The 21,727-nt window shown below is 54.1% G+C and overlaps 1 protein-coding gene across 1 annotated transcript in view; it reads left to right on the forward strand.

The window, feature by feature from the left end:
• The first annotated feature begins 3,421 nt into the window (after window positions 1-3,421).
• Window positions 3,422-21,727, forward strand: part of DCHS1 (dachsous cadherin-related 1) — a 42,091-nt gene continuing 23,785 nt past the window's right edge. Inside the window, exons 1-2 of the mRNA XM_085064815.1 lie at window positions 3,422-3,675; window positions 7,784-9,598. Coding sequence (XP_084920941.1) covers window positions 7,847-9,598 — 1,752 coding nt within the window. The 5' untranslated portion in view covers window positions 3,422-3,675; window positions 7,784-7,846. The remainder of the gene's footprint in view (window positions 3,676-7,783; window positions 9,599-21,727) is intronic.

Here is a 21,727-nt window from a genome sequence, read left to right on the forward strand (position 1 = left end):
AAGGTACTTTGCATCTAGTCCTTCCCTTTCATCTATACAATCAGTCATTTTTTTCAGAGAAGTTAACTGGGCTGCTCAGGCATGATTTGTGCTTGCTAAATCTATGCTGACTATTTCTGATAGCCTCCTTGTTCTCCATATGGTCAGAAATGGATTCTGAGACAATACAGTCCCTAAGTTTTCACGTATGGTGACGACCTTGACAAACTGGTGATTCTCTGAGTTCCTTGTTCCCTTTCTTAAAGGCAAGTATAATGTTTGAATTATAGAAACAGAGCAGGGGAAGGAAGGTTGGAAGGAACCTTTAACCTACTCTAAGCCTCCTGCAATGAGCAGGGACATCTTCTACTGGATCAGGTGACGCAGAGCCCCATCCAACCATCCAACCTGACCTTGAGTGTTTCCCCACCCTCACCATAAACACTTCTTCCTTATACTTAGTCTGAATCTACTGTGGTTTCGTTTAAAAACATCACCCCTTGTCCTGTCATTACAGGCCCTGCTAAAAAGTCTGTCCCTATCTTTGTCATAATCCCCCTTTAAGTTCTGGAAGGGGCTCTAAGATCTCCCCAGAGCCCTCTTTCTCCATGCTGAGCAACCCCAACTCTTTCAGTGTGTCCTCACAGGAGAGGTGTTCCAGTTCTCTGATTATTTTTGGGGCTCTTCCCTGTATCACTCCAACAGGTCTATATCTTTCCTGTACTGAGGACTCCAGAGCTGGGAGCACTGCACCAGGTGGAGTCTTTCCAGAGTGGAGCAGAGGGGAAGAATTATTGACCTGTTCCTGCTGGCCACACTATTGCTGACAGAAGCCGGGTGCCATGTGCCTTCTCACCCACCTGAGCACATGCTGTCTCATGTTTAGCCACTGTCAACCAGCACCCCCAGGGCCTTTTCCAGCTTTCCAGCCACTCTATTCCCAGCCTGGAGTGCTGCCTGAGGTTGTGGTGATCCAAGTCCAGGACCCAGTACTTGGCCTGGCTGAACATCATACATCAGCTGATCAGCCCATCAGTTCAGTCTGTCCAGATCCCTCTGCAGAGCTTTCCTATGCTACAACAGATTAGCAATCCTGCCCAACATGGCTGAACACATAATCCTTCTCCTCCTTCCTTGTTATCAGTTTGCCAGTTGTGTTTTTTCGGCAGGGTACACGGTCTTTGACATTTCTTTTCTGGCTGACATAGCTGTAGAAAGTCTTTTTATTATTCTTTGCATTTCTTGCCAAGATCAGCTCCAGTTGTGTCTTGGCCTTCCTCACAATTTCCCTAAACAACTGGGCAAGGTCCCTATACACCTTTTGGGATACCTGTTTCTGTTTCCACTGCCTCTGCATTTCCTTCTTGCTCTTTAGTTTGACCAGCAGGTTCTGACTCAGACATGTCAGTCTCTTGCCTTCCTTGCCTGATTTCTTACACATGGGGATTGAGAGCTGTTGCACTCTACCCAGTGTCACTAAAAGGTCTTTCAGAGAAATAGAGTCATAATAGCTAAGTAAAGGCTGAAGTTGTTAAAACTGAAACAGGCACAAGATTGCAAGGACCACCTCATCGAGAGTCAGCCCAAGACTACCTCTCGTCCAGCATCCAAAAGTGGCTTTAAGTGGATGCAGAGAAAGGGGTGGAAGAACAAGAGAAGCACACACAATTTCACCTAAGTACTTCTGCAGACCCATCCCTTTGTGACTCACATGACTTATGAACTGGAGGTGGTTTCCTCTGTTCAGGAACCCTCAAAGGATTTGTGAGAATGGTGAGGCCCTGGCTCAGGCTGCCCAGAGAAGCTGTGGCTGCCCCATCCTTGGAAGTGTTCGAGGCCAGGTTGGGATGGGAAGACCAGGGAGCAACCTGTCTAGTGGGAGGTGTCCTTGCCCAGGACACAGGTGTTGGGACGAGGTGATCTTTAAAGTCCCTCCCAACACCAGACCATTCTGTGATTCTATGGTTCTGTGATTTCTCTTCTGTGAACTCTTGGCACTTCTTGTGCCAATATAAGTGTTGAGCATCTACAGCATTCTATGTCAAGAAGTTTGGGTTAGGGTTAGGGTTAGAAGTTCCCCAGGCCTACAGACCCTCACACGAACCACCACCTTCTTTGGTTTGATCTTAGTTTCTGTTAGCTTCATGCCATGCCTCATTTATATTGGAAGACACAGTAAACAAAAGCAGCTCCACAGAGCTGAACAAAAAGACTATCCACAGATTGCTCATGGTTGCATTGTCCTCTTCCGCATTTCCCTCATTTCTCACCTTTCCAGAGTGGAAACAAAATTGTTCCATGCATTGAATTAGTCTGGACCTTTATCAGCCTTGTCGCCCTCTTCTGAATTTTTTCCTGCCTTCCTGTGACCTTCTCAAGATAGATGTAGGAGGAAATAAATTGAATATACTACAGCTTGGTGAATTTATTATTAAAATTGTAAGATGTGCTATTCAGGGTCAAAAGCATTTGGTTTCTTTAGGATACCTTTAGATAAGTGAAAATAACCCAGAGTTATATTTTATATCTAAATCCAGCTCAACCTATGCAATATTCAGGAGGAGATGCAGACATGCAAATCCTGAAGAATTCCTTCTCTATGAAATTTGTCTGGTGCTCTCAATACTTATTTGAATTGATTGTAACTGATGGAAGAACCTTTTCTTGATGGAGCACACTGAGCCAGGGCCTTTAGCAGATGATCTCAGCGACGGACCCTAGTCAACAGCAGTTTTGCCACTAAGAAATCAAAGAAGGTCCAGCAGTGGTTATTGGCCTAGAGACTGTGTGGCTCCAACAGACACAGACACTGCTGAGACCTGGTCTGTCTGGAGCAGGGAAATGCTGCCTGAGTGGCGAAGCCGAGCTGAGGAGCCAGTTACTGGTGGAAATGCCTGGAGTCATCAGAGTCTTGTTTCTTTTCCCATGGCATAGACTGGTGGAGCCCCAGTCCCTTCTTGCACAGGCACATTGGCTGAGCATCTTCCAGCCAGGACCTTAGGAGCCCTGATGTGAGTCAAGGTGTTGGCAGGTCACAGGTACTTGAGCTCTGGGTCATGTGCTGAAGAAGGAACTGCGATGGAGAGGAAAGAATGGCCTGGGATCATGTCCCCACATGCCCCCAGTGTTGCCCACAGCTTCATTTAATCCCCTCGCCAGCCCTTTTCCGGCCCGGTCCCGTCCCACTGCTGCCTCCTGCTCCCTTCCAACCCCTTCCCATTTTCTCGGGCTCCCGGCGCCCACCGCTTTCTTCCATCTTTCTGTATCCCGGGTCCAGCCCTTCCTCCGTCTCCGTGCCGATCCTGCTCCCCGGCCCCTAGGTGCCCCGCCACACCGGCCCACCGCAGCACCCCCTCCGGCCCGCCCGGGGCCGCCTCGAGGCCACGCTCCGCCGGCGCGCTCCGGTGCGGGGCGGGGAGGGGGCGGTGGAGGGAGAGGGGGGCTGAGGGCGGCGCTGGGTCGGGTTTCAGCAGGAGCCTTCGCGCCGAGCCAGCGCCGAACCGCCGCCGAGCGCTCCGCAGGGCCACAGCCGCACCGGGGCGGCCGCGGCACCGGGGGCACCGGAGCATTCGGGGCGCTGGAGCGGCCGGCGGTACCGGAGCGACCGTGGCACCGGAGGAGCGGGGAGGCTGCGGGACGTCGTGGCGGGGCCGGACCCTTGCGGGATGTGAACGCCGCCGGCACGGGACGCGCGGTGTAAGTCCTAGCGTCGGGGACTGGCCCTAGCTCGTCCCCCGCCCGTTGTCCCGCACGGTGGCATCGTCGCACGGTGGGACCGGACCGGGACCGGGACCAGGCGCTTTGTTCTGCCTCAGCCGCGGAGACAATGGAGCTGGGGGGGGAAGGCGGGGGGGTGGCGGGGGGACGCGCCCGCGGCGGCGCAACACCGCGGACCCGCGGCCGGACCGGGCTCGCTGGCGGCCCCGGCGCTGGCAGCTGCCGGGCGGGACGGGACGGGACGGGACCGGGCGCTCGCGGTGCCGCCGCAGGGCAGACCAGCCGAGGAGAGCGCGCTCAGCGGAACCGTGAAGGCGCCGGGCGGGGGCTGCGGGCCCGGGCGGAGCGGGGAGCGGGGCTGGCAGAATGCCGGCACCGAGACCGCCCGGTGCGGGACGTCCGGGAGCGCCAGGGACGGGGACAGGGAGCGGCAGCGGACGGTGGGCCCGGCGGCCGGGGAGCCCCGGGAGCCCGGAGCTCCGGGGGAGAGCGAGCCCCGACAGCCGGGGGCTCCAGTGTGCAGGGAGCAGGCGAGGCTCCGCAGCGCCGTGGCGATGGGCACAGCCTGGCAGGGGCCGATGCAGCGCGGGGATGTCTCGAGACTGGCACTGTGGGAATTGGCTCCGGCGCGAAAAGATTCATTAGAACTTCCTTTGTGGGGGATGCGTTCTGAGAGACAGGAGAGCCCGCGGGGACCAGTGTAGCACGAAAATGGGATTCACAAGGATGCAGTGGGGCTTAACTGCATCCACAGGAAAGGACTGCCACTGCCACTCTGGCGGCTTGGAGCTTATATCAGGGGGTCATGAGGCTGTGTGGCCCGGCTGAGAGCGAGCAGAAGGGTGCTGGTCCTCAAGGCCCAGGTGGGAGATGGTAGGAGGCCCAGGAATCACGGAGGTGGCTGTAGGTAGTGGTAGGCTTAGTAGAGGCTGGAAGCGAGTTGTTAGCCCAAGGCTGCACTGCAGGCAAGTCAGGGCAGTGCATGGTTCCGAGGGCAGATCATCTGAAACTAGAGAAAGAAAGAATCTGTGCGAATGTACAGGAGGAAACCATATTCCAGGTCAGTGACTGGTGCTCAGCAAAGATTAAACGGGCTTCCTCTTCTGGACTGGTGTCTCAAAAACATCATTACGTGAGTCATGGCCTTTCATGTCAGACCTAGGGTATGGCATCCCACCTGCAGCTTTCGTGGAGCCTTTGCACAGCAAGCACTCTGACATCTGTTTGTGTGGCATGCACAGTGGGTGCTGTCTTTCCAGCTTCTCTGCTGGGGCTGCTGTGAGCCTGCTTCCCCTATCTCATGGCTGACACAAGGAGCAAGGTGCCACTGGCAGGCCGGCAAAGGTGCACACAGTGATCCCAATGTAATTCCATGTAGTTTTGCTTTCCAAATGTCACACATCTGCCAAGTGTAGGCTGGGTTCCCCTGGTGTGCCAGCTTGTCAGCCCTAGGCTTAGATGGATGTTGCAGCTCGCTCCATTTTAGCTGCTCTTCCTGTCAACGTCCTCACCATGGCTCTGGACCTCAAATACCAATGTGAAGAGATTCTCATCCTGCTCATCCTGGCAGTTTTTTTGAGACTCCTGCTGCTGTTCTTCACAAGGGATCTTGGTGCCTGGTGGTGGGAGGGATAGAGAGGGAGAGGGGCAGTCTGGCTCACATTACATGGACTGGCCAAGCCAGCCCCTGCACTGAGCTCTCTGCTAACTGGAAGCAGCTGTTCAGAATTGGTGACTCTGCATCCAGTGAGGTCACTGCTGTCTCCCTCTGACCCAAGCCTGCAGACCTCATTGTAACAGGGGCTCCTGGTACCAAGGATGGCTTCTGCTCACCTCATACTGGTGCAGTCTGGTAGCTGTTCAGTTGCACCTCTTGCTGAAAGATAGGCTTGCTTTGAAACTACCCAGTTGCATCCAGGCTGGATAGAAATGAAGAAGTTTATACAGGCTTTCATCACCAGTTCCCCAGCCCAGGGACCATAATTTTTGTTCCCTGGTTATGCTAGTGCTCTTAGCTCCCCATATTTGCTTTTTAAGTTTCTCTTCCCTCCACCAGCAGCCCACAAAGCCTTAATGGCTTCTCAAGAGCCATATTACTAATCGAACCAGGTGGGCATGTCTCCATGTCTGTGCCCTGATCTCTTCCAGACACTGTCCAAGAACTGTTAGCTCCATCCTGTCCTTAGTGAAGTTGCCCTGAATCTTGGCCCTCTACCTGCTTTTCTACACTTTTTTTTTTTTTTTTTGGGTCTAATCTCCTGCCAAGGCTTTAAACCCTCTGCCCTGTCCCTTTCCATGACCTGAGCAGCTGGAATGGTGCAGTCTCAACACACAAGCTACCCCAGGCCCTATTCCTCCAGCACTGCATGTTCTGGGGTTAGGTGGTTACCCCTCCAGCTGGGAATTACAGCTAGCTCCAACAGAGAGACAGACTTGTCTAGGACCACCGCATTAGTGCAGATTCCCGACTCACAGCCCACACAGACAAAAGTATCTTATTTTGACTTCTGCTCCTACAACATTGTGAGGGCTCTCACTTGCTGGGTGCAAGAAGAGCATATAGATTTACCTCAGAATGTGTGGATAGGCCTCAGACACTGGATGCTCACTGAAGTAAACACTTCTTTATGAGTGGAAAATACTTTTTAATATTTTTATTTCAATCACTAACCCAGAATTTCCACAGAAAAAAAACAAATCTAGACAACTGACAAGGTGGGAAAGGGGACCCAAAAATAATCATCCTGTGTGTCTTGGAAAGGGTTAACACTGCCATGGGGTTCTTTGGTCAAGGGCTGACATTCTTAGTCCCCAAACTGGGCACTGCCAGCCACCTCCATCCCCCAAGACAGGGAGGTTCTTGCTCCTGCATCTGACATAAACGGCTCCTGAGCGTGGTTATAGGACCAGCAGCAAATGCTTTCAAGAGAGTCCAAGTGTGAGCTCATGCTGCCGCCATCCCTGCAGACCACGAAGCCTTGTTCGCTGCGGCTGAGCGAGTGTTGGGGTTGGTGTTCTTCAGCAGCTTCTGGCCGCTGGATTACTCAGGCTGTTATCAGGAGGGGTGGGCAGGGGGCTGGCTGCCCATGGTCACAGGGAGTGTGTCCGGCATGTCTGCCATGTCCGGCTGCAGTGCTGCAGGAGCTGTGGCTGGCTGTGCGTCCCTCCCCCACTGCTGCATCGAAATGCAGTTACGGGGGAAAGGGAGGGAAGGAGTCAGAGCCAGCAAGGAGCAGCAAGAAGGAGACAAAGGAGGGGAGTGAGCAGTGGAGGGTGTGGGACGGAGCAGCTGGCAGCTCAGAAGGAGTCGCTGCGTTCCTACTGCACTGCCACCACCCTCCATGGTACCAGCTTGGGGCACCCACAGATCTCTGTGCCAGCCCAAACAATGAGCATGGTCTGATTTTATCACAGGCATTCCCAGCTGTGGGCACATCCTTTGCAATACAGCCGTTTTGATTTATTGTTCACTGGATGGAAGCCCATTCCAGTTCTGTGCTCCCTCCCAGAGACACCAGATTTGCACTTCATGGGTTTTTGGCACCTAAATCCCTGTGGTCCTGAAAGGCATGTTGCCGGGGAGAGAGGGAGGTGGGGGCTAGGGTCTCAACGAGTTACTCGCTGAGCTATCTCATAATTTGAGACCAGCTTTTCTCAGGGTGAAGAGGTGCAACGCTGCTGTTTGCCCAAAAACCTCTGTCTTCTTGCAGACAGGTTGTGAACCTCACAGAAAGCATTCAGCTGTTGAAGATACAGGAGCATGCCACTCTGGAGCAGCTGGCACCAGTGTTGCCAGGTGGGCAGTGGTTGGAAAGAGCACTTGAGCATGTAGGAAGCACCTATGTGACAGAGTACTAGCTGCTGGCCTCGGTGCACTGTCACTGTTGTGACCTGCTGGGCTGACTGCAGGTGCTGTCCCAGGCCTTTGTTCTGGGCAGCCTCTGACATGGTGTCACATTCACTTCTTGTGAGGGACAGGTGATACCTGTGATTGGGCACCAGATACCTGGCAGGCCTTCCCTCTCCAGGCTTTTTTCTGTCCTTCCTTTGCTCCCTCTTAACCAGTATCCTCTGGTCTGCATTCCAGGCAGGATTAAAGCAAACTCTGCAAAGGAGATCAAGCCAACCTCAATTCTGCCGGTTGCCAGCCATGGAGCAAATGAAGAGGTCAACAATGCTTCTGCTGGAGCTGCTCATGCTTGCGGCCCTGAGAGCAGGGATGGGCTCTGCTGTCCTGGGCACCCTGGATCTACAAATAGATGAGGAGCAGCCAGCTGGCACCATCATTGGGGACATCAGTGCTGGCCTGCCCCCTGAAACTAGTGCCTACATGTATTTCATCTCAGCACAGGAGGGCAGCGGCGTCTCCACTGACTTGGGGATAGATGAAAATACTGGGATCATCAAAACAGCTCGTGTCCTGGACCGGGAGACCCGGGACCGGTACAGCTTCATTGCTGTCACCCCAGAGGGCATTACGGTAGAAGTTAACATCCAAGTGAATGACATCAATGACCATGCCCCAGCCTTTCCCAAGCAGCACAGCACCTTTCAGGTCCCAGAGCACACACCCATTGGCAGCAGGTTTCCCTTGGACCCAGCCTTTGATGCTGACAGTGGCCTCCTGAACACACAAGGCTATGTGATTAAGGGAGGGAATGTGGGGCAGGCCTTCCGCCTGGAAACACGTCGAGGCCCCAATGGGGTCCTGTATTTGGACCTGGTGGTCAGCAACGTTCTGGATCGGGAGAACCATTCATCATACTCACTGCTGTTGGAAGCCTACGATGGTGGTTCTCCTCCCCGGAGCACCCAGATGACACTGGATGTGTCCATCCAAGACATCAATGACAATGCTCCCAGCTTCAACCAGAGCCGCTATCATACACTCATCTCAGAGAATCTGAAACCTGGCAGCAGCATCCTGCAGGTCTTTGCCTCTGATGCAGACGAAGGTGACAATGGGGATGTGATTTATGAGATTAATCGGCGGCAGAGCGATCCTGACCAGTACTTTACCATTGATGCTCGGACTGGAGTCATCAAGCTCAACAAGGGTCTGGACTATGAAGTGAGGAAGGTGCATGAGCTGGTGGTGCAGGCAAGGGATAAGGCTGTCCATCCTGAGGTCACCACAGCCTTTGTCACTATTCATGTCCGTGACTATAATGACAACCAGCCCACCATGACTATCATCTTTCTGAGTGAGGATGGCTCCCCGCAGATCTCCGAGGGAGCCCAGCCCGGACAGTACGTGGCACGCATTTCTGTTTCTGATCCAGACTATGGAGAGTACTCCAATGTCAATGTCACACTGGAGGGAGGAGATGGCAAGTTTGCCCTCACTACCAAGGACAACATCATCTATCTGATCTGTGTAGACCAACTTCTGGATCGGGAAGAAAGAGACTCCTATGATCTGCGGGTGACAGCTACTGACTCAGGAACACCCCCACTCCGGGCAGAATCGGCCTTTGTGCTGCAGGTGATGGATGTTAATGACAATCCCCCGCTCTTTGACCAGCAGGAGTACAAGCAGAGCATCCCTGAGGTCGTGTACCCGGGCAGCTTTGTCCTGCAGGTGACAGCTCGTGACAAGGACCAGGGTCCCAACGGGGAGGTATGGTACAGCATTCTGCATGGCCGTGACACCCACTCCAGCTGGTTTACCATCGACCCTGCCACTGGCATCATCACCACTGCTGCCCCACTGGATTATGAGAAGGACCCTCAGCCTCAGCTCACCGTGCTGGCCACAGACCGAGGAACCCCTGCCCTCTCTTCCTCAGCTGTGGTGCATGTGGCCTTGCAGGATGTCAATGACAATGAGCCAGTGTTCAGGAGTAACTTCTACAATGTGTCCCTGAAGGAGAACACCCCTGTTGGGACCTGCTTCTTGCAGGTAGGTACAGGTATTGAGGCGTGAGCTTAGGCAGGGCACAGGCAGGGCTGTGAGCAGCTTGGGGTGGGAGATCTGCTGCTGCAGGGTGTTTGGTGCAGGCATCATGGCTTTGATGGGCAGCATTTGCAACAGGAATGCTGGAGCAGAGATCCCCACACTCGGTGTGAGTTTGGAATGGGGCCAAGTCATGTACATCCTTTCTGTGTGCAACTAAAGGGCAATGCCACTGACATCAGGCACATGGCAAGGCTGCCCATCATGCAGAGCATGGTGTGGGCCTCAGTTGAGGTGGGTCCTGCTGTGCCAGGCCTTGCTTGCATCAGTGTGGAGCTGCCTTGCAGCCAGGACGGAGCTCAGGAACGTGATACTGCCTCGGGGGAGCTGCCTGTTCCCAGGCTTCCAACTTCCCTCTCCCCCTGTGAGGTCATTAGTCCAAGTTCATCAGTGTTGGTAAGGCTGGTTGTGAGCATTAGCATTAATTATGCTAATGAGCTAATGAGCTGAGACACGTGCTGCTGCACCAGCCTTTATGTGGCAAGAGGTCACAGCTGGAGCCAGAGGGCTGCTGGGCCTCCAAAAGCTCTGTGACCCCATGATGAGCTAGCGATGCCGTTTTGATTCTGTGTGTTCTGTGTTCAGTGTTTCTGTCTCAGCTCAGGCTGTGGGGCCCTGGTGCCTGGGCCAGGTGATGCCACCTGCCCAAATCAGGATAAGGATGGGTGTATGCTGCAGCAAGGCACTGCCAACCGTGGCAGCATCCAGGCTGTCCATCAGGACAAGCACCAGTGACATTGGGGACACTTCTTTGCTGGAGGTGTGGGGCACGGGGGTGTCTGGCTGGGACCATGAGAATCTCTAGAGCCAGGTGGTGAGAGATGCCCAAGGGGCCAGGAAGAGCAGGAATTCTGGGGTCCATAAGACAAGGCAGGAGGAAGTACTGTGACCTGGTCAGGAAAAAGTGTCTCTAGGTCACCGTGGAGGAAAATTTGGAGCTGGCAAGAAAGAACGGCCTATGGGTGCCCTGTGGGTACACTGCAGAGGCATGGAGGGTGTGAGTGTGGGCTGGAGAAGGTGAGCTGTGATGTGTGTATGTGTGCATGCAGGTGACTGACGGTGTGGGGTGGGAGCGCTGGAGAGGGGCTTGTTGGGGGGTGAGTGCAGGGAATGGGGTAGGAGTGTGGGGGGAAGGAGGAATTGGGTGGGAGCAAGGGCCAGGTGTGGAATAGAGAAGGCATGTGGGGCAGGGGCAAGTGTAGGATGGTATAGATCAGGGGGCTTGGGGATGGGTCTAGGTGGGATTAGGGGGAAGTCTGGGTAGAAGTGAGTGGGAGGTGAGAAGTAAGATGTAGGTCAGGGAAGATTTGGGTTTGGTCTGTGCTGGGCAGCACTGCACACTGTCCCAGTCTGGGGTGGGTGGGGATGGGGAAGGGCTGGGGACAGAGATGGGGAAGGGGCCAGGGGTGGGTTCAGGGACAGGGTCGAAGCCGAGATGCTGTGTGTCCTTGAATGAGCATAGCAGCCCCAGGCATGTGCAGGGGTGTCTGGGCTGTGCAGCCCCCGAAGGGAGGCCCCCCTCTCTCCATGTCCGTGCCTTCCTGCTCAGTGCTGCTTGCCGTGTGGGAAGGCGTTCTGGAAATGCAATCGGAGATGGCGGCTGGGCTCCTGACTGCGAGTGCGGGGCCAGGCTGGAGGGAGCGCGGACCCTGCAGAGGAGCTAGGGCGTGCGGGGCTGTGGGGTCACGCCCAGAAGAGTGTCCAGTGCATGGCTGCCTGGCTCTGGCAGGGGCCAGCCTGGCTCTGCGCTGCACAGGGGACAGGGCTGGCCTGGCGGCCGGTTGCAAGCAAGGCTTTGGCTATATTTTGATGGTCTTGGCTCAGTCCTTGTGTTTCGTTTGGAAACGGCATGTCTGGGCTGAGCGCAGGTAACTCCCGCGTGGCCTCGGCACAAAGCAAACAGCTCACACATCTGCTGCTGCTTCCTCTGAGCCGGGAAATGTGAGAGGATGGGAAAGGAGGCTGGCCAGGCCGATGGCTTGGTTGAGGATGCAGCAGGAGCCAGCCAAGCTGGGTGCTGGGCAGAGCCAGGTCAGAGAGCCCTGGGCTTGTACCACAGCTGCCTGACATGACCACCCCTGTTGCCTCAAACAGGAAGGCTTCAGAGGTGCTGCTAGGGCCCAGCACTGTTCCCCAAGGTTGCCCATGACAGGTGTGCTGCCCCCACAGCCCTTTTGTGCCACTGCTCCTGCTTGACTCCATCTGTCTGTGGCTTCCAGGCATCAGACCTCCCCCTGCCTCAGGACAGCAAAGCATCTCTGTCAAGGTCTGGGTTTTGTCCAGACCCACACAATGGTCACGAGAGCTCAGGTCATGGGCAGGCCCTGCCAGATGACATACAGGACACAGGACAGTCAGCCAGGCCAGCACAGAGCTCAGTGGGTTTGCTTCTTCATCAGTCTGCCACATTTTTAAGCAGAAAACCCTGGGAGGACCACGTCGGTTTTCAGACAGTGATGTCTGCTCTCCATGGGCAGGACAGAAGGGTGGGGAAGGAAGGAGTCCCTGTGACTGAGCAGGAGAAACCTGAAGAATCTCTACAGATCTCTTGCTCCCTTGTAGACTCCATTCTGTCTGCCATGTCAGTCTTTGTGTCTGGGGTATGAACAGGGATGACTGGAGCAGGTTGCTGGCCTGAGCTTCTGAGAAAGAAAAAGGAACTCATAACATCTTCTCTGTTTATAACTGATGTTTACTATGGGCCAGGTCCCATAGTAGCAGAATCTGTATGAGCATGAAGCAAAGGAAATAGCAAACTTGCTGTTCAGATCTGAGATGAGAAAGAAGCACCAGTGGAGACAGAGTCCAGGGAACCAGTGAACATGAGACCAGCAGAAAATGGAGCAGAAGACAGTCACCAGCTGGCTGCCTTGCTCCTCTCTGCAGCCGTGAGCTGATGATGCAGAAGCTTTAGGGCACCGGACCACATTCCAGTGCTGTGCTCTGTGATGCGGAGCACTGCTCTGGTATAAATTCACCCTGCTGGTTTAAATTTGTTTTAAACATTTGACTGTGTACCAGCACACTGCATGCATGGTCAGATAATGGTTTTCTGGGACTTTCTGACTTTTCGTGCTAAATCAAGTATTGTCTGTGCTCTGGCAGGGAGAGAGCTGTGAACCCCATGTGGTGAGCATGGGCTGATTGGACAGCAACCTGAATGACATGGGATGGTGGATTATTGATTCCTGCAGAGATCCAATATTGATGATTTCAGAGCCAGTGTTTACATATTCCCTTTGCACCCATACACACAACTGTTGGGGACCATCAAAAATTAAAAGCTGACCAGCTATGCACCTAATGTAGAGTCTCTGCGGTTTTGAGGACAAGTCTGATGAGTTTTGGGTTCTGATTTGTGATTCCATGGGACATTCACGGACAGTGTTGCATGCACAGCACCAGGACAACCCCATGGGCTCTGCCCCAGGGAGGAAGACCTGGATGAAGAGCTCTAGGCTACACCAGGCCACATACACTATATTACCAAAAGAGAGTCTGGAGGGATAATCCTGATGCCTTGGTTGTGCTGTGAGGGGACATGGGGTGTAGCCATGCATGGAGACTGGAACAGCACAAGCACTAATGCTCACCAACTGCTGTCAAGGAAAGTGGTGGGAAGAAGGGGGGCATTGCTGCCTTTGTGCCTTTGTGCATTTGTGTTCTTAGGGCAAGGGTTTTAGCATCAACCTATTTTCAGACCTTTGCACAACATAGAGCAGGCCTCCCCCTCCTTAGAAACAAGAAGGCAAGCTTTCCAAAGCAAGATGGGGAGATGCCTGTGAGCGTGCTGGAGAGCAGAACAAGGGGAGGGAGAGCATCACGGTCCTGAGGAGCAGGCTGCCATGTGGGAGGATCTGGGGGTACACAGGAGTGTGGTATGGGGGAGATGCTGGTACATGGGGAGGTTGTGGGGGGAGGTGAGTGCTGTTGTTACCGCCAGAAGAGCTGCATTTGTTCCAAATTCCTGTGAAAGTTATTTCCTTGTGCTGCCAGCAGCCTCCTCCTGGGCTTGGCACAGCAGCCAGCGCCATGATTAATTCAAGTAGCATTTCCCCTGGAGCTGCAGCAGCTTTTCCACTGCAGCTGAGAGGCCCCAGCCCCTCGCGCTCCTCTCCCCCCATCCTCTGCTCCTCCTCCCAACCCCCTTGCACAGTTCCCTCCTTCCTCCATGCAATCCCCAGCCCCCTCCCAGCTGCCCCTTTTTCCTTACCTCTGCTTCAGCTCTAGGCCCCTCAGAACTCCTCTTTCTACCACTGCCTTGCTCACACAGTTCCCTCCTCCATGTCCACCCACAGCCCCACCTATGCATGCTGCCCTCCAAAGGGTCAGTCCTCCTCCCCCCTCCTGCAGCCTCAGTCACCAGCATCCCCCCCCAGTTTCAGGAGTGTTTTCCCCACACCTCTTGGTCAGTGCCAGCTGCAGTAGTCTTCTCCACCAGCACCCTTGCCACTGTGACCCTGTGCAGCTCTCCTCCACCTGCATAGTCCTTGGCACATGCCAGCCTCTCCCTGCTCCCTGTGGAATCCCAGAATGGTTTAAGTGGGCAGGGACCTTAAAGATCATCCAGTTCAAACCCCCTGCCATGGACAGGGACACCTACTACTAGACCGGGTTGTTCCAAGTGCTGTCCAAACTGGCCTTGGACACTTTCAGGGATGGAGCAGCCACAGCTGCTCTGAGTAACCTATGCCAGGCTCTCACCACCCTCACAGGGAAGAACTTCTTCCCAATCTGCCATCTAATCTTGCCCTCTGCCGTTCTCCCTTATCCTGTCACTCCAGGCCCGTGTCCAAAGTCCCTCTCCAGCTCTCTTGGAGCCTCTTTAGACATTGGAAGGGGTTCTAAGGTTTCCCTGGAGCTACTTTTCTTCTCCAGAGTGAACACCCCCATCTCTCCCAGCCTGTCTCCAGAGCAGCTCCATGTCCTCCTGGTGTTGGGGGCCTGTTGGGTTGCCTTGCTCCCTAGGCTGACCCTGCCTGGCATGCTTGATCTTGTGCTGACCCCAGCCCAGTCTCTCCTGTACATCTTGCCTATCCATGTCCCATCTCGCTGCATAGACCTTCTCTGTGAGCACTTTCTGCCTGAGCTCTGCTCTACATGGCTGAAACCCTGGTTTGTGGTCATTCTGGCTTCAGTGCCCCTCAGGGCCCTGCCATTTCCACCCTGTGCTGTGACTGCCCCATTCAAGCTCCCCACCTTGAGAACTCTTCCCTGCATAGCCCAGCTTCTCAGCCCTACTCTGCCCCATGATTCCCCACCCCATTCTGCTCCCCAGCTTCCAAGTCCTGCTCAGCTCCTGCACCTTCCACTGGGTTCCCCATGCTCTGTAGCCCCTGGTTGCAGATGCCATTTCACACGTGGGTTCCCAGGTGTGAGCTTCACTCCTTGTCCTTCTGTGCCTTAGTCTGTCCCTGTCCTTGGAGGACCCCAGGCTCCCAGAAGAGTTCTAGGCACTCCCAGGCTCTCTCACCTCTTGCCCAGCCCCACCATCCACATCCTGCCTCCCTGCCAGTGTCTGTGGTTAACCCACTTCCCCTCATCCTCTGAACCAAAGGCTTTACCCCATCTCACAGCAGTGCTGGAGGCCATCGGCAGCCCCTTCTCTCCATGCCCGGCTGCATGTGTCTGTGGTGGTCCTGTGTCTGTCATAGAATCACAGAAGGGTGGGAAAGAGCCTTAAAGCCCATCTCATTCCACTCCCTGCCATGGGCAAAGACACCTTCCACTAGACAAGGTTGCTCCAAGCCCCATCCAGCCTGGCCTTGAACACTTCAGGAATGGAGCAGTCACAGTTCTCTAGGCAGAGTGGAGGCCTTGGTTGTGGGACCACAAGCCAGACTCGTGCCCACGTCTGGAGCATTGGGGATCCAGCGGTGCAAGCCAGCAGCACCAGCAGCTGTGCAGGGACTCCCCGGACAGGGGGCTCCAGCAGCCATGGGGTCTGACCCTTGCCTTGGCCACGTGTGCAGGACTGTCGCTGGGCTGAACCCTGACCCTGCTCTCTCCCCCAAGGCCCGAGTGTGCTGGAGGCTGAGACAAAACCTTGGAGCCAGGAATGGCTCCTGAAATAGCCGTGTGGCCACTCCCTGGACGCTTTTAGCTGGTCAGTGGCTGTGCCAGGGCAGGCAGGGCAGGACGCCTGGCACGCACTCAGGCACAGGGAGCCGTGCGTGGGATTGCTGACCACACTGGCGCCAGCCTCCCCTCCTCTCCCACCAAGAGCCGTCACTCAGAGGGGCGGGAGCCCAGAGCCAGATGTTTGCCAAAGCCACAGCGTAACATGTGCGCAGCAGAGCCCCAGCCATGGCAAGGCTCCAGATGAGTTCCCTGCCTGCTGACTGTGCTGGCTGAAGTAGGGAGAACGGCCAAGGAATGGAGGCCCAAGCTGCTGAGCAGTGCTCCACCACTTTACAGCACTGTTGGCTGGGCAGGGGTACACAGGTCAGAAAGAAGGCTGTGAAGGCAAGAGATGTATGTGAGGAGCTCTGGTGCTGCACTTGAGATGGGTCTGTGGGAAGGGGCAGCTTTGACTCCCACAGGCAATGCGGCTGAGGACCTTGGTGTGGAGCTGTGCTTCATCCATCCCTATCTCGGGGGAATGTAAGAAGTCTTTTGTGTCTTGGTTCCACTGGTCCCTCCTGTCTTGCTGGGGAACTGGGAGGAGGGTGTGAAATAGCAAGGCCTCAGTGCCCATCACTGCCCTACCAGCTCTTCATGCAGTGGGGAGAGGCACACTTGGTCAGGACCCAGCTTCCTTTTCGAAGCCTGGTGCTGATTTCTTGCTGCCTAACCCTGAATTGTCTTGCTGTTCTCCTTTGTCATCCTCTTCTGCTCTGTGATGGCCACAGCACTCCCACCACATGCTCTTCTGCCCAGCTGCAAGGCACTCCAGCAAAGCCTTCTCACCACAGCTGCAGGGGAGGAGGGGCAGGTAGCAAATGCTACTGTCCAGTGTGGTCAGGGCTGCCATACCGGGCTGGGGAAGCAGATCAGCTCTCTTGGAACAATTTGAGCTCAATAGGAAACTGGGGTGTTCAGGAGGGTCTTTGGCTGGAGATCACAGAATGGTTGCGTTTGGAAAGGACCTCTTGAGATAATCTAGTTCAACTCCCTTATGCAGAAGCAGAACCCTCCAGAGCTGGTTGCTCAGGACATCCCCACTTTCCTGGGCGACCTCGTAAAGGAAAAGTGCTTCCTGATCTTCAGAGGGACTCTCCTGAGTTCCAGTGTCTGCCCATGGCCTCTGATCCTTGCACTGTGCACAACTGGGAAGAGCCTGGATCCATCCTCTTGTTGTCCTTTCTCCTGTATGGATGATACCCCTTCTCCAGGCTGAACCGTCCCAGCTCCCAAAGTCTTTCCTCACAGGAGAGGTGCTTCAGTCCCTTCACCATCTTTGTGGACCTTCACTGGACTCTCTTCACTATGGCCATCTCTCTCCTGTATTGGGGAGCCATCACTGGACCCAGCACTCCAGCTGTGGCCTCACCACTGCTGAGCAGATGAGCAGGATCCCCTCCATGACCTGCTGGCCACACTTGTCCTGATGCTGCCCAGGACACCATTCTCCTTCCTTGCAGTAAGGGCACATTGCTGTCTCATCTTCGACTTGGCACCCATGACGACCCCAAGAGCCTCTTCTGCCAAGCCACTCTCTAGTGAGGTGGTCCCCAACATGTATTGGTGCAGGGGATTGTTTCTTCCCCAGGGCAGAACTTGCACTTTCCCTTGTTGAACTTTAGGAGGTCTCTCATCTATCCCTCCAGCCTCTCAAAGTCAGTCTAGATGCAGCATGACCCTCTGGCCTATCAGCCACTCCTCCCAGTTTGGGGTCATCAGGAAACATGCTGAGGGAACACACTTCACCATCAACCAGGTCATTAATGAAGATGCCAAACTGGACTGGAAGCAGGGTTGACCTCTGGGGTACAGTGCTAGCTACTGGCTTCCAAGTAGATATTGTGCCCCTGATCACCACTCTCTGGACAGGAGCCGGTCAGCTAGTTTTCAGGTGAATGAGGGTCTTATGGGGGAGAGTGTCAAAGAACTTAGTGCACTTCAGGTTGACAATATCCACTCCTTTTCTGTCATCCACCAGCCCAGTCATTTATCAAGTGGATCATGCATCATTTGCCCTTAGGTGAAGCCGTGCTCACCACTCCTGATGATTTTCTTGTCCTTCCTGTGCATAAAAATGGTTTCCAGGATTAGCTGCTCTATCAGTTTTCCAGGGATCAAGGTGACGCTGATTGTTCTGTAGTTACCTTGGCTCTCCTGCTTACTCTTGAAGATAGGAGAGAGATTTACCTTCCCACAGTCTTCCGGCACCTCCCAAACACTGTGATTGAGCAAAGATTATTGTGAGGGGCCTGACAGTGATGTCTTTCGGTGATGTCTGGTCTCTGAGGGCTGAGATCCTTGAAGACCCATCTTAGCAGTAGACAGAATGGGAAAGAGAGCATTAACTACCCCAGTCTTTTACATGTCCTGTGTCACCAGATCCCTAGTCTCCTTCAGCTGTGGGCCTACATTTTACCCAGCCTTGCTTTTGTTACCAATGTACTTGTAGAAGCTCTTCTCGTTGACTTTGACATCCCTTGCCAGATTCAAATCCGGTTGGGAATTGGATGGCAACAGCTGTGTTCCCATGTAATTACACTGATCAGTGAGTGATTTCAGCAGAATGTGTCCTAGATGTGTTCCCCAAACCCTGTCATGGTAGCAGCCTCTTCTGTATCTGTGAAGTCTTCGGAACACAGCATCAGGGTCATCACCTGGGTTCCTTAACATATCCTCTAGTCCCAAGGGCATATGGCATTTCATTTGCATCCATTACTGGACAGAAAGGATGTATTTCCTCTGTCACTCTCATCCAGAATCCTTTCCCTCACCACAGCCCCTAGGAGCAGCACTGCTCATGGACCTCTCCCCCAGAGCCTGTCTTCCAACCTGTCTTTCACTCACCCCGTTTTCCAGCCCTCCAAACTAACATCCTGCCTTGAATAGGAGGATTGTGGGAGGAGGTGTCAAAATCCTTCCTAAAGTCAAGGCAATTGTCAACGCACAGCTGTCAGCCCTTTCACCCCAGATCCCATCATTCCACCACAGAGAACAAACAGGGTGGTCAATCCATGATGGCTCTTCCCTTCCCAGATCCCCTATGTGGCCTAAAACTTGCTACAGGAAGACTCACTCCATGATTCTCCCAGGGCCCAAAGTGTGGCTGACAAAAGTGTAGACCCTCAGATGATCCTTTTGGCCTTTTTTGAAGGTGGGATGTGATATTTGCTTTCCTCCAGTTGCCAGGGATCTCCCTTGATTTCCACCACATGTGAAGAGCTGCCCTACTAATCCATTTCTGTCAGCATCCATTGATGCAGCCTGTTGAGTCCTATGGATTCATGTGGATCAATGTCTTTGAAGAAATACTGTGTCTATCTTCAGCCCTATCTGGTAGCTCTCTGAACCCTTCTGAACAGCGTGGAAGCCTGGGAGGCTGGTGGAGACCAAGGTGGAGGAGGCATTGAGTGTTCCAGTCTTACCTGTGCCTGCTGTTGCTAAATCACTGACCACACTCAGAAATGGCCCCTTCTTCAGCCCTTTACTACCAGTGCAGTGGTAGAGGCACTTCTTGGCACCCTCAGGCTTGAACTTTGACTTTGCTGACACACTCTTGACATGCCTGGCAATGTTTATAGATTCCTGCTGTGTAGCTTCCCTCCATGCCCATCGCAAAGAATTGTGGAATAGTTTGGGTTGGAAGGGACCTTAAAGATCATCTCATTCCATCCCCCTGCCATGGGCAGGGACACCTTCCACTAGACGAGGTTGTTCCAAGCCCCATCCAACCAGGTTTTGAACACTTCCAGGGATGGGGCAGCCACAGCTTCTCAGGGCAACCTGTGCCAGGGCCTCACCACTCTCATGGGGAAGAGCTTCTTCCCCATATCCAGTCTAAACCTACTCTCTGCCAGTGTGAAGCCATTGTCCCTTGTCCTGTCTCTCCAGGCCCTTATAAATAGCCTCTATCCATCTTTCTTGTCGGCTCCCTTCAGGTCCTGGAAAGGCACAATTAGGTTACTCTGGAGCCTTCTCTTCTCCAGGTTGAACAATCCCAATTCTCTTAGCATATGCCACCTTTTGCATGGCAGCTTAGCCCTGAGGCCCCTGCTTAGCCCAGGCCATCTGCTAAGGTCTCCTTGTTTTCCTGAGCACTGGGATGGACTGTTCTGGAGTGTGCTGTCCTGAAAGCTTGCCAGCTTTCCTGAGCTGCCTTGGCCTTCAATACTGCCTCCCATGAGATCCCTCCCATCGACCAGTTCCCTGTAAAAGCTGAAGTCCATCTTGCAGTCCAGGGTCTGTACTCTGCTTCTCTTCTTCCTCACTCCCTTTAGGGTCCTGAATCTTCTGCTTCATGGCCACTGCAGTCACAGCTACTACCAGCTGCCACATCCCCAGTTAGTATTCCCTGGAACAGCAGGTCCAGCTGCATGCCACCCCTGCTTGGCAGGGACATTGAAATTCTTTGTGAGACCAGGAGTCTGTGATCCTGGCTTTCCCAGGGACTGCCGCCTCCTTGGCAGCTTCAGGTCAGAGATCTCCTGGCAGAGCACTGATGTCCCTGTGCTTAAAGCCCTTAGAGGCTGTGGGGGCTCCGTTCAGAAGTAAGAGGTGAGGGGGCTGTAGGGCCTTCATTCAGGCTCAGAGCTGTGGCTCCTGCTCCCACATATTCAAGCAGTAGGACTGGCACGGCCCCAGTGGAGAGTTTCCTGGGTAGTTCCATAGGCAGCTTGACCCTGTTTCCCTCTATTTTTCAGGCAAACATCAGGAGTCTCATGAGTGAGCTGCAGTAAAACCAGCTGTGGATCCAAGATCTGGGGCGGATGCTAAATACAGAGCCTGGGGCTGCCCTGCATTAGCTTCTAGCAAAGTTCCTGGAAAAATGTCCAGGCTTGCTTTAAAAATTTCCACAAGTGGTGAGCTCACCACAGGCCTTAATGAGCCCTTTTGGTGGCTAATTACCCTCACAGCTAAAAATGTGTTCCTGTCCCAGACTGCGTGTGCTCTGAGCCTGCAGCAGCACATGTCAGCTGATACGTGGTGGTTGCCATACCTGGTGGCTGGTGAACCTCTGTGATGTCTCCCAGGAGTCCCCAGCAGGCATCACCCAACTGCAGGGAGGATCCTGCTGTCCTTGGGACTCGTGTTGGGCCCTGCTGAGTGTGGACTGCCTACAGGCAGTCAGCCAGCCCCATCCCATGGGATTCCCACATGGGATATCAGCAGTGTGCATGCAGGGAGCTGGGAGTGGGGGTGCATCATCCACAGTCTCCCTCCCTCTGCACACAGTGGCAGAGCATAGAGCAGTGTCCAGCGGCCCCAAACTCAGCCAACATGATTATCTGCTCCAGCAGGTGTTTTCTGTTCCTGTGGCTTTTCTCTAGGCACCGGTTTAGCACCACCCATCCAAGGCAGACAAGAACCAGGTGCAGGGCTCCAGTTGTGGTTGCACCAGTGATGTGACCTCTCACAGACCCTGTGTAGGCTCATATCGGCAGAGTTTTGTGTTGGACCAGTGGTCCATGGATGGTCCCACCACAGGATGGAGAGGTGGAGCACTAGATACACAGGATACCTTGTCCTGGCTGCACAGCCAGGGCTGGTTCTGGTACCAGACTGCTGGCTCCACCAATTATCTTGCCAGAAGATGGTTCTGGATACCAGGAAGCTGCCAGGGAGATGGGTGCTGCCCTACACAATAGTGAGAGCTTGTCTATTGCTCCCCTGTTCCTAAAACCTGGCTCAGCTCATGTGGCAGGATGCTGGATATTCCCCCTTTGGGTATTCCTAAGTGTGGCACCCGTCAGAAGGTGGTTACAGTGAGGAAGTGAGACTCTTCTGAAAGCATCAGAGCCACTGGCCTAAGGAGTCTGAAGGCACTATCTCACTCTGCAGCAGAGCGTGTCACTGTACAGTGATTAAAGCAGCTGAGGTGCATTTTCGGTAACTTTCAGAGTGAGAAGTAGTTCATTTTAAAGAAAAGTCTTAATTTACCGTATAGTACCTATTCCA

This window comes from Lichenostomus cassidix, chromosome 1, assembly GCF_008360975.1.
Source record: "Lichenostomus cassidix isolate B80296 chromosome 1, HeHo_3.0, whole genome shotgun sequence".
Classification (NCBI taxonomy): domain Eukaryota; kingdom Metazoa; phylum Chordata; class Aves; order Passeriformes; family Meliphagidae; genus Lichenostomus; species Lichenostomus cassidix.